Source organism: Amblyraja radiata, chromosome 7 (genome assembly GCF_010909765.2).
Source record: "Amblyraja radiata isolate CabotCenter1 chromosome 7, sAmbRad1.1.pri, whole genome shotgun sequence".
In the NCBI taxonomy this organism is placed as follows: domain Eukaryota; kingdom Metazoa; phylum Chordata; class Chondrichthyes; order Rajiformes; family Rajidae; genus Amblyraja; species Amblyraja radiata.
Genome location: NC_045962.1, coordinates 16,857,288 through 16,870,214, shown reverse-complemented (window position 1 = coordinate 16,870,214; position 12,927 = coordinate 16,857,288). Strand labels below are relative to the sequence as shown.

General features: G+C 42.4%; 1 protein-coding gene across 1 annotated transcript in view; it reads left to right on the top strand.

The window, feature by feature from the left end:
• ankar (ankyrin and armadillo repeat containing) overlaps nt 1-12,927 on the top strand; it is a 99,583-nt gene that overhangs the window by 41,019 nt on the left and 45,637 nt on the right. The window contains exons 8-10 of the mRNA XM_033023465.1: nt 2,301-2,502; nt 5,410-5,618; nt 7,975-8,079. Coding sequence (XP_032879356.1) covers nt 2,301-2,502; nt 5,410-5,618; nt 7,975-8,079 — 516 coding nt within the window. The remainder of the gene's footprint in view (nt 1-2,300; nt 2,503-5,409; nt 5,619-7,974; nt 8,080-12,927) is intronic.

Genomic DNA, 12,927 nt, shown 5'->3' with positions numbered 1-12,927 from the left:
ACCTTCCATTTTGTGACATTAATTCTCCTGTTCAATAAGCGAGGTCGGTATTCTGACTGCACATGCCCAGGTCATAGGTCACTAGCTGTAATCGGTCTCGGTAATGGTGGTGCTGCATTGTGTGCAGACTTGCGTTTCGTCCGGGGTCGGGGTTGGGGTTGGATCTCCGTCGCTGCGGCCCCTGCTGAGTTACTGCTGGGCCGTCCCCGTCCCCTCCCCGTCCCCTCCCCGGTGTCCCGTACCTATCTGGAGATTTCCGGGGTGACCCTGGGCTGGTGGGGCGGCCATGGACTTTAAGCCGCTGGTTCCAGCTCGGCTCTGCCTGTCCTGCCGGGTTGGCCGGCAGCCCTCCACCTCCACCCCCCTCCTCTTTGTCCGACACCGAGATCCTGCTAAAGATGGGCAGCCGCCGGCCCTTCTCGAAGATGGGTGACTCGGAGCCGCTGCTGCTGGAGTCGTTCTGGTCACAGAGAGAGTCTGCAGATGGGCTCCTGTCGGCCATGGGCATGCCAGGCGCCCTCTGGAGCTGCTGGTGCTGTTGGTGGTGCTGGCGGCAGCAGCAACATTCTCCCCCACCCTTGCCCAGCCCCAAGCAAAAGTGTCCGGGCTAGCTCCAACTCCAGGTCTGGGCTGAAGGCCGCCCAGTCGAACGCCGCGCCGGAGGAGGCTGAGCCCAGGCTGGCGATCTGGCGCAGACGAGGCCGGGACCCTTGCTCCTTCTCGGGGTTGTGGATCAAGTGGCAGTGTTAATTCTGGCCAAATTGGAGTTGCCAGGACATTGAAATTGAATAAAGGCTTCTGTGCTGCCAGGCCATTTTGATCAATTTAAATTCAGAACCTGGACAAGCTGCTGAATTATGCTAGTTTATCTGTGGCCCAGATAAGAGTTGCAGGGAAAGAATGGGGCATCTGCAAATTCTTACAATCAGGTGTAAATTGCATGAAACTGATTGGGTGAATGCAAACCAGACATACACATTGTAAATAATGTTGCAAAGCTTTACTTTGCGAGATGTTGATTGGATTAAGTGTTGAGCCTTGTCTGGGTTTCTTGAATATCTAGGCACATGTTGCATAATTCATCTCTGTTAACTTCCATCTAGAAACTTCATCAGATACATTGTATTAGTCACAGTATTATTGGGTTAGGGAACTGTCTATCATGCACTGTGTTAATCGATATTTGTTATTGGACTGTAAAGAGACCACCCCCATATGGTTTGGCCCCTCAAGGTTCAGGGACCTATAAAAGGTAGCTCCCACGAGGTCCGATGTCGATCTACTGGAAGAACTCTTGGGACTGCGTGACCTTTTGGAGTGTCTCTGCTTGCACGAGGCTAGAAAAGCTTGGACAAGCAGATACAAGGATCAAACCCGCGGTGGTTAGATATAGTAGTGGGGAACTGTTATTGTGATTCCAAAATAAAATGTAGTTGCGCAAGTGCTTGAACTCAGTATTTTATTGGCTGAAACTAGACTGGGGGGAGCTTAGAACAAGCTATTTCCAGCAGGGGTACCGTAGGTGGTGTGCAAGGAACGTCTTGTGCTTGGGGTGGCATCTGAGAGAGTGCAGCTTGGCCAGGCCGTGGGTGAACTGGCACTTGTCGCCGTAGCGGCCCATCGGGGAGCGGGTTCCTCTGGAGTTGGGGTTAGGGTTGGGCTGGAGTTGACGCTGGCTGTGGGCCTGTGGGTTCTCCGCGCTGGCTGTGGGCCTGTGGGTTCTCCGCGCTGGCTGTGGGTCTGTGGGTTCTCCATGCTGGCTGTGGGTCTGTGGGTTCTCCATGCTGGCTGTGGGCCTGGGGCCGCTGGTGTCGCGGATGGGGCTGTCGGTTGACCCGGCGGGAGAGCGGAGGTGAGCTGGTGCTTCTCCGTGTTGGCGGTGGACCTGTCTCCCCCCCCCCCCCCCCCCCCCGTCTCCCACTGAAAAAAAGACAAAAAATTGGACCCAAAGTATACTCACTGAATCTACAGCGCTTCGTTCGATTTTTATTTATAGCGTTCGACCTTTGACAAATCCCATGATTCCTTGCGTTTTTCGGAATATCAAACTCGCTTATACATAACTACAGGCCATGGCTGCACAACCCAAGCCCAAAAGATAGACACAAAAAGCTGGAGTAACTCAGCGGGACAGACAGCATCTCTGGAAAGTAGGAATGGATGACGTTTCGTGTCGAGACCCTTCGTCAGTCTCAAACCCAAAATAACTTGTTTCAACCTGTTACAATTCTATTGTAATCACACCAACCAAGTATCAAGGTATTTTTTTCAATGTTAATGTGTAATTGTTTTGCTTGTAGGTCAAACAGCTCTGCATATGGCAGCAAAGTGTGGGTCACTTGGTGCACTGAACTGCCTCCTAGGCCTGCGGGCAGATCATGCAACAACTGATGCACGAGGTTGGACAGCAATGCACTTTGCTGCATTTTATGACAATGTTTCCTGCGTTAGAGCTCTGCATAGAAAGGATCCCAAATTGCTGGAATTAGAGACATCAGCTAGGTAAGTGTTCTGTTGCCTATCTATTATAAATAATAAAAAAACAAAAATACTACAGTTAATTTTGAATTGCTTGTGCCATTCTGTACATTGGCTTGCAAGTGAAACATCATGTTTTAATGTTTGTTCGTCCCTTTCTTCTGATTAATGGTAAAAATGATTGGATTTCAAATATCAATGTAATATACTGAAGTGACAATTATTTTACTTTGCATTTGTACTTTGCACGCAATAATTTCACTTCACTTCAGAGCTCTCCTAATTAGTATAAATATATTCTTACTGTTGACCCAATCTAAAATAATTCTGGAATAAAATGGAGTAATGGGCCTGTCCACGTAGGCGACTTTTTAGGCGACTGCAGGAGACTATGCAGTCGCCACATGTTCGCCACATGTTCGTGGGTGGTTGCCGGGGAGTCGCCTTCATGGTCGTGAGGAGTTCCCGCATTCTGGGAACTAATCGCGGCCTCATTATGGTCGCCGTGAATTTTTCAACATGTTGAAAAATTAGCTGCGACTAGAATGAAGCCGCCATGGAGAGTAGTGAGAATTCTTGAGCCGTAGGTGGGTCGCCAGGAGGTCCTAATGGGTTGTTAGGAGGTCGGCGGTTCTCGTAGGTTGTAGCCGGTGCTGACCGGTGAATTTCATTGGCTCACTGGGAAAAAAAAGGTAAGCATTAGTTTTCAGAACCAAGGATAACCGACCGGTAATGTTAAATGTCTGCCGAGCTTCACAGCCGTGTATCTCTGGCTTCTTAAAAGTTGTCTCCACTCCTTCTCCCCCCTCTACCCCCCTCTTTTAAAGGACTTACCGTACACTGTGCTTTAGCTGTCTTTTTACAGCGCCAACCTTCCTGTTTATCACGGTGTGTGTCTGTATCACCTGGGCTTTGCACCGTGTTAATTTTTTAGACAGCGCTCCCCCACTTGCCCTGTCCCCCGCCTGCATAATGGGCTGGTGAAGGAAGCGATGTGCTTGTGTGTGTGTGTCTGACAGTCGCCGTTCCAGTTGCTGGTTTTTCAGTCGTCTGTCGGCGACTTGACAGTGGCCGACAGTCCGCTGAAAAATCGCCTAAGTGGGACAGGCCCATAAGACTAGATTCGCAATACACAAATTTAGCATTGTTTTTTAAAATATAAAAGCCTTTGCACTGATATTAAACTTTTAAATATATTTCTGATCAGTCACCAACAGGCTAGGCAGGGGCAGAAGTTATTAAATAAATGTTCTCCCTGAGCTACAGTATTCTTGCAACGATGCATTTGCATATTTGACTAGACACTGGTCCATTCGTAGTGGTGAAATTCAGTTTTTGAGATACAGCGCAGAATCAGGTCACCGAGTCTATGACGGCCAACGATCCCTCTACACTAACACTATTTTACCCACCAGGGACAATTTACTGAAGCCAAAGTAACCTGCAAACTTGTGTATCTTTAGAGTATGGGAGGAAACCAGAGCACCCAGGGAAAACACACGTGGTCAAGGGGAGAACGTACAAACTCTGTACTGACAGTACCCGTAGTCAGGATCGAAACCAGGTTTCTGGTGCTGTAAGGCAGGAACTCTACTGCTTTGCCACCATGCTGCCCTAATGTTAATACACTAAAATTAATTCTATTAAAATGAACGTAGTGTTAAGCAATAAAGGCGTCAACGGTTATGGAAGAGAGCACGAGCATGGAATTGAGAGGGAAAAACAGATCAGCCATGATCGAATGGCAGAGCAGACTCGATGGCCTAGTTATGTCTTATGGTCATAGGATCTTAATTTCTTTACATGAATTTCTAAACAAATGTATTTAATGTGATAAATATACGAAAGTGCTTCATAAGAGCATTATCAAAAAAAAAGACATTGAGCCACATTTGGAGATGCTTGGCAAGGTAACTGAAGACTTAGGATTATTTCAAATGAGAAAATTGAAGTGGAAAGCCAGGAAGATTAAAGGAGGGAATTCCTGAATGGGGAAGCTGAACAATGATAAGCAAATTTGTCGAAGATGAAGCAATGCAATTTTAGGGATGTGAAGTACCCACAATTGGGTGAATGGTCAAAAGGGGAAGTGAGGGGAGGAATTGTTATAAAGGAGACTATAGACCAATATCTTTAGGACGAGGTTGGGTTGTGCTTTTGCGCAGGATTTAAACTAATTTGACATGAACTTAAAATCAATGTAAAATTAGAAAGGAGGAAAACGTAGAAAAGGAACTAGGGGAACACACAGCACCAGAGTAGGAAATCAAACTGTATTACAGTCAAGTCAAATCAAGTTTATTAACATATGCACAGATAAAAAGGATGGTTATAGAGGAGATAGATAGGTAAAACCATGAGTAGATTAAGAAATATCTGTAAGAATTTTAAAATTCAATACAGAAGGCAATTTGGATGGGTGAATTTAGAAGTAATAGATGAACATGATAAAATACGACACATTTAGCAGTGTTTTTGATGAGGTCATTCATAGCATGTGGAAATAGGATTCAGCAGGAGAGTAATAGAATAATTGCTTGGAACTAACATCTGAGGCAGAAATGGAGGCCGGTGATATTAATGAGATGGAAAGAGGTAATTTTATTGATTAAGCAATGAAATTAAATGGGAACTCCTCTCGTGGTCAAGTACAACAACAAGCTTAAAAACGTATCATGATTGGGATAGTGAAATGAATGGTCGTTGGAAATTCAAAACTGATTTTAAAATGATTTTTAAATGAAATTTAGAATGAAAGCATAAACCCTCCATCTCCACCATTCCCCTGTGCAACACCCTGACCCGATAGATAATTTGTGGCGTAAATGAAGCTGTTAAAGTATTTATCTAGATTATGATTTCTCCAAATGGCATTATTTTATTTAATTGCTGATAGCTAATGAACCCATGCTAATTTTATTTTTGCTTCAGATATCGTGCAACTCCATTGTTACTTACTGCTATGGCTGGTGCATTTGATACACTGCAATATCTACTATCACTTGGAGCCGATATATTAAAGGTTGACAATGAAGCGAACAATATTGTTCATTTAGCAGCACTTTACTTCCACACAGATATCCTGATGTTCATAATTGAGCAGAGGATCCCAGAGCTACGCGTCTGGAATTTACTTAAAGGCATGTATCAGCTGTTTGTCCTAAAATAGCTGTATATTGTGTATAGTAATAATATAATGTTTTTTTTCAATCAACTTAAAGTATTGTTTGTTGTAAGGCTGATATAATCACTGTCGTGGGAACCACCAAAAACATATTTGAGAGCACCATCAGATTCCTTGCTTGCACAGGTCTCACTGTCTCTATTCAGGAAGGGTTGCTTTGTCACTCAGAGGGTTCAGATCTTGCCTGAAGTAGAAGGGAAGAAGCTTGGAGATACTAAAAAATTGCAGATGTTGAATCTTAAGCAAAACTCAAAGTTCAGGACGAACTCAGCAGGTCATGAGGAAATGGACAGGCCATGTTTCAGAATGGGTCCTTCAGTGTGGAGAAGGGTCCAGACTGGCTATCATGTGGCTATGGGTTTCTATGACCAAGGTATTTTGACAGTAGTATGATTTTTCACTGAGTCCATAACTTCAAGCGCTGTAGGCAGAGAAGACACAAGGGACTGCAAATGTTGGATTCTGGAGCAACAAACAATCTGCAACAGCACAAAGCCAATAATCATTGTTCAGACCACCTAAGAATTAACACAGTCACTGGGATACTTGAAACCTTAAGGTAGTTTGTCTTCTTTAAAAATATGCTGCAATGACTCAGAGCCACGCGGTCGGACTCTGGGTCGATGGAGCCCCGCGGCCGGTCCCTGCGTCAAAGGAGGACCTGGCCTGGGGGGACCTGCAGTTATTTATGTCTATTCTTGGCTCCCTTTAACTCTATTCGAGGTCTTCGCAACCTTGTACAAGGATACTCAGCCATATTGAAGTGTATTGCTTAATCAATGGTGTGGTGATTGTTCAGCACTAGCAAAAACTGTCATCTTATCATTATCTGAACTCACTATTTGAAGATATTATTCAAGTACATGCTTCTGAGGGAAGTTTAAAACTGCTTTTGACCTGTCGCAGAACACGGATAATCAATCAACAGCATGCAATGTCTGTCTTTGATCGGCAGAAAGTTTAATGGAAAAAAAGTTGTTTCCTATATATGACCTGAGATCATGTGGTTTTGTATCCCTTGAACTTCGAACGGTGTTGATTGCATTGTCAGAAGTAACGGCAAGATTGGAATTTCTAAAGGGGTGTAAAAATTGTAATTTTTTCAATGGGAAACTAGAGTGAATGTACTCCCAGCAACAGAGCTGATACTATGCAGTGATTTATGTGCACATACAATATGTGTTTGCATAAGGTACTACTGATTGGTGTTGATCGACAGTAGATGTGGTAATGGAATTTTCTGAAACATTATAGCAATTTATACAGGTTACCTACAAACCCATCTGTATGATACAGTCAGAGTCACTCCATTGTTTGTTAAAGCTTGAAAGTGATCAATACAATAACAAAACATCATAAAGTGTTCCATTCTGTTTGAAGGCTTTCTCGTAATCTTTTCCTGCAGAGTGCAGATCTCAAAGTCCATAATGAATACGAAACATTGAACATAAATGTGTGAGAGTTGAAATCAATGGAAGCTTATAAATTCAACAATAATAACATGAAATTTAAATTAGTTTATTTTTAGTTAGATTTCCATACTCAAACCCAGGTCCATGGCGCTGTGAGGCAGCAGCTCTACCAGCTGCTGCTTCAATTCATACCAAATAGATAAAATATAATGACTTAAATTAGCTTAATTATTTTATTTTTATAACTTTGCAGCCACTGAAATACTATTAATTGTAGTCATTGTCTATTGTAGGCAAAATCAGCAGCTATTTTACACACAGAAAGGGCTGATTAATGATAATAGAATAAACAGTATATATACAGTAATGTATTTTGTTTCCTGGTAAATAAATATCACATTCCCCTGATCTTCTTCAAGTAAGGGCATAGGATGTTTATCTCCACTTTAAAGATCACCGTAAACTTGCACCTGATATCACACTGTGGCATTTGCTTGCTATCACAATGAAGGTTGAGCCAAAAGGTACAAGTCCACAAAATAAATATTTGAAGCATGGAGTCAAATATGTATTCACATCACAAAACGCTGCACAGCCTCTATGGCAAAATGTTCTGCTTTTGGGCTGTGACTTTCTTGGATTATGGTCTCATTGTTGATCATCTCAAATTTAATCCAGTTATACTACACTAAATGTACATCAGAAGTGATTAAGACATAATCAAAAATAATTAAAATAAAATAATTGAGACATTCAAAGCTACAATCTCTATTTCAATATTGTTAAATAAGGCCAGTTCTAATCAACTTGCAAAAAATCATAATAAGCATATCAAACTCATCATTGCAACTTAGACTGTGGGTAAGCACAAGGTTCATCACTTCATTGTCACTTTTCCAGAGATGATGCAGAGCAAAGATTATCACAAACAGGAAATGGGAGTGAGATCACTTGAAGTTCTGAGTGTGATAAAGAGACGTTACTGGAAAGAAATTCTTGATGCAGGTGAGAATGAATAACATGAAAGGTAGCAACCCTACATAATTAATAAAATAATTTTAAAACTATCGTCCATATTCACATATCAAATCTGTTATATTTTGCCCTTTGTTCTGCTTTTCTGCTACGGTAAACCCCTCCACCTATTAGTGCTGACAAGAGTTTTCAATTATCATATTTTCACTCTGTATCTTCCTGGAGCCTCTGCTTTATGGCCTTTATAACAGACTAAAATGCAACCTTGAATCTTGATGCTATTTTTAATCCACATCACTTTGTTTCTAGCTTGCTACCGGGGACCTTTTGATCCTCTATAGTCTTGGAACATTTGTCAGAAATGTGCTAATAACTAAAATTACTAGGAGACATCTGTGTGCATTGTTGTATTGGCTTAGATTTTGTGGAGTGGGGCCAAACTTGTCTGGTTTAGATTAATAGAGAGTTTCCAGGACCCAGTCAGTGACGCTCTGCGTGAAACCAGGGATAAGTACGAGTGTGTGTGTGGATATACAAGTACTAACCAATCTGGCTGGCATTTACATGGGTAATTACCAACCGTTTATTGCTGGCATCTACCAGCAAGATATGACTTAGGATTCAATAAAACTTTAGACCTACAGCGTGGAACAGGCCCTTCGCCAACCGAGTCTGTGCCGATCAGTGATCACCCCATATATTAGCACTATTTTACACACTAGGAACAATTTACGTTTTACAGAAGCTGATTGACCTACAAACCTGCACGTTTTTGAGATGTGGGAGGAAACTGGAGCACTTGGAGAAAGCCCACGCGGTCACAGGGAAAACATGTAAAACCCACACACAGAGCACCCATAGTCAGGGTCGAACCCGGGTCTCTGGGGATGTAAGGCAGCAACTCTACCACTGCACCACTGTGCCGCCCATAAGGATTCAATGCAGCACACAACAGATAGCAGTTCCATTATAATTTCTTAATTGTTCAGAGAACAATTCATTGGAACATCAGAGTAATTAAGATAACGCCCATTTTTCTTCCGATAAATTTGTTGTCAGTTTAAAATTTTGACTGCTTATATTTTTTGGGAGCAATGCATTTTGGCTCAATGAAATTATTATATTAGATCTATATTGATATGGTAATCCTCTTTGAATTTAAAACAATGTCAATGAAGGTATAAAATGCACTAACTGCCATTTTTGAAAGCTGTCACTTCAACTTAAAATACAATTCAATTGCATTCTGTAATACTGTAAACAATTTCATCCAGGAAGAATGTAATATGTACATAAGATACTGGCCACATAATATTGGTATTCAGATTAAAAATAATTTTCTCCAGATTCAAAATCATTTAAATGGTGCAGGCTATTTGTTTTTTGTACAATGGCACATGCATAATATTTTATTTGGTAGAAACTTATGATGGCTATACATAAATGAACAAAATAGTTTTTTTTGAATTCATGTTTTGGAATCAAGGCTTCATTGGCAAAGCAGTTTTTATTGTGCATTTTTAATTGTCATCGATAATGTGGTAGATAGCTGCTGTTGTGAGCCGCCACAGTCCTGATTAAGGTGTTCCTTTAGTCTTGCTGGGCAGGAGTGCCAAGAGTTAGACCTGGCAGCAATTATTGAACAACAAATTATCTCCAAATGGTACGTGATTTGAAGAAGAATCTGCAGGTGGTGGTGTTCCCATGCACCCGCTGTCCCTGTTCTACTTGTTATGGGTTTGTGAGATGACTGGTGAGGAAATGTTGTACAATACATTTTGTAGAAGGTATACGGTGCAGCAATACTGAGGGTTCAAAGTAATGGATGGGACCAAGTTGACTGCTTCATTCTGGCTGATGTTGAGAGTTGTTGGAGTAGCACTAATCCAGTCAAATTACGATTTTCATGAGTGGGACTTGTTGTGGCATCTGACCTATGCTTTGTCAATGATGGAAACGTTTGGGGCTGTTACGAGGTGAGCTGTTTGCTAATAGTTGCTGGCCTTTGATTTACTTTTGTAGCCAAAGTATTTACTCTGGCCATGTCAGAGACCCTGGCCATGTCGGAGTCGCTGGCCGCATCCTTAGAAAAAGCGCAGACCAACTAGCGGGAGAATTCATGGACATCTTTAATCTCTCCCTACTCTGTTCTGAGGTACCCACCTGCTTCAAGTAGACCACTAGCATCCCGGTGTCGATGAAAAGCAAGACCGCATGCCTTAATAACTACTGCCCAGTGGCCTAGACATCCATCTTCATGAAGTGCTTTGAGACGCAGGTTATGGAATGCATTAAATCCAGTCTCCCAAGCAAACTTGACCCACTGCAGTTCACCTATCGCCACAACAGGTCCATGGTTGATGCCATCTCCCTGGCCTTACACTCATCCCTATAACACCTGGATAAGAGACATCCTCCTATTCATAGACTAGAGCTCGGCTTTTAACACCATTATCCCATCCAAGCTTATCAACAAATTCATGGAACTTGGAATCAGCACTCAATCCTGCAACTGGATCCTCAACTTCCTGACCAACAGACAACAATCACTGAGAATAGGTGACAAATCATCCTCTACCATAATTCTCAACACTGGTGCTCCACAAGGATGCGTTCTCAGCCCCCTTCTTTACTCCTTATTCACCCACGACTGTGCAGCCAAGTACAAATCCGACTCAATCTACTAATTCGCAGATGACACCACCATTGTGGGTTGGATATCAAATATGACGGGTCAGAGTACAGGAAGGAGATTGAGAACCTCGTAACCTTGTGTCAAGACAACAATCTTTCTCTAAATGTCAGCAAGTCAAAGGAGATAGTCATAGACTTCTAGAAGTGAATCGGTACACATACCCTGGTATACGTTGATGGCACCGAAGCGGAGATGATTGAAAGCTTTAAGTTTCCAGGAGTAAATATCATCAGTAACTTGGCCTATCGAAGCAATGGCCAAGAAAGAAGGCCGATTCTCTGGATGCTTTCAAGAGAGAGTTGGATAGAGCTCTTAAAGATAGTGGAGTCAAGGAATATGGGGAGAAGGCAGGAACAGGGTACTGATTGTGGATGATCAGCCATGAACACAGTGATGGCAGTGCTGGCACGAAGGGCCAAATGGCCAACTCCCACACCTATTATCTATTGTCTTTTGAAAGCACACCAAAGACTCTACTTCTTTAGAAGGCTTAGGAAGTTCGGCATATCCCCAACAACTCTCACCAACTTCTTTAGATGCATGGTTGAAAACATTTTATCAGGATGCATCAGAGCATGGTTTGGGAACATCTACATCCACGATCGCAAAAAATTGCAGCGAATTGTGGATGCAGCCTAGACCATCACGCAAACCAACCTCCCTTCCATTTACTCCATTTACACTTCATGCTACCTCGGTAAGGCCGCCAGCATAATCAAGGCCGAGTCTCGCCCTGGTCACTCCCTCTTCTCCCCTCTCCCATCAGGCAAGAGGTACAGAAGTATGAAAATATTTCATACTTTTCTTCCCATCTGTTATCAGACAACTGAACCATCCTATCAACAACTAGAGAGCGGTCCTGAACTACCATCTATCTCATTGAGAACTACCTTTAATCAGACTTTACTGGACTTTATCTTTCACTAAATGTAATATCCTTTATCCTGTATCTGTACACTGGGGGTGACTCAATTTTAATCCTGTATAGTCTTTCCGCTGACTGGGTAGCATGTTTTCACTGGACCTCAGTACAAGTGACAATAAACTAAACTAAACTAAATGGCTAGTCCAATTGAGTTGTCCATATTGACACCAAGATATTGATGAGGGGTAACTTGATGATGGTGATGCCACAAAATGTGAAGGGAAGGTGGTTAGACTCTCTTGTTACGGATGATGCTTGCCTTGGACTTCAACGTTAGCTGCGACTTACCATCTCATGCCTTAATGTGGTATAGATTTTGTTGTATGCAATAATTAACTGCTTCAATTGCAAGAAGCCCATTTGCAAGTAACACAGTAACTGAATATCCTGGGACTGGGATGAATGACCTCCAACAACCTCTAGAGATTTTTCCTACGATTTTCATAGACTTAAGTTTTACGAGGCCTCTTTGATGCCCCACTCAGTCAGATATTGCCTTGATTTTATGTTGCATTAATCACGCTCAACTTCTGGAATTCAGTTCCATGCTCTATTTTTGGACCAGATCTGTAATGTGCTCTGGAGCGGAGCAGAGTAGTCCTGGTGAAATGGAAGATCTGGAAATGATGAAGGGGTTATTAATGGATAGAAAGCTCTTGGTTGTTATGTTGCAGTTTCCATTAACTCGGCTGGTGACTGAGTATGCTAATTGTGCCGTCATTAATTTGATCTACTGTCTGTGAGTATGGCCTACCTGGGCAATTGTCCACATGATTGGATGGATGCCAATATTTTGACTGTAAAGGAACTGCTTGGCTAGAGCCACAGTTCGTTCTGGGGGCCACGTCTTTAGTACTAATGCTGGGATGTTGTCTGTTGCAATAATGTTTGCTATATCTGATGTTTCCATGATTTTCTTGGTGTCACACGCAGTGGATCAAATTGGCTAGAGTCTGGTTTCTGCAATGTCGGAAGTTGAGATGGGTGTGATTGAACATGGTGGCAAATACCGCAACCTTTAGCACTCACTTGCTGAGTGCCAAGACTTTTGAAGGTGGGTTTATTCTTGGAACTTCTTACTCCCAATAGCTGCTTATTTATCTACTACATGTTTTGAAGTGGTAGGACTTAACTGCTTCAATCTGTTCTGTTGGTTGTGAGATCATTTAGCTCTACTATTGCACACTGATTTTTACTGTTTATTTGCAGCTTCACTAAATTGGCATCTCATTGTTTTTAAGAATGGCATGTGCAGCTC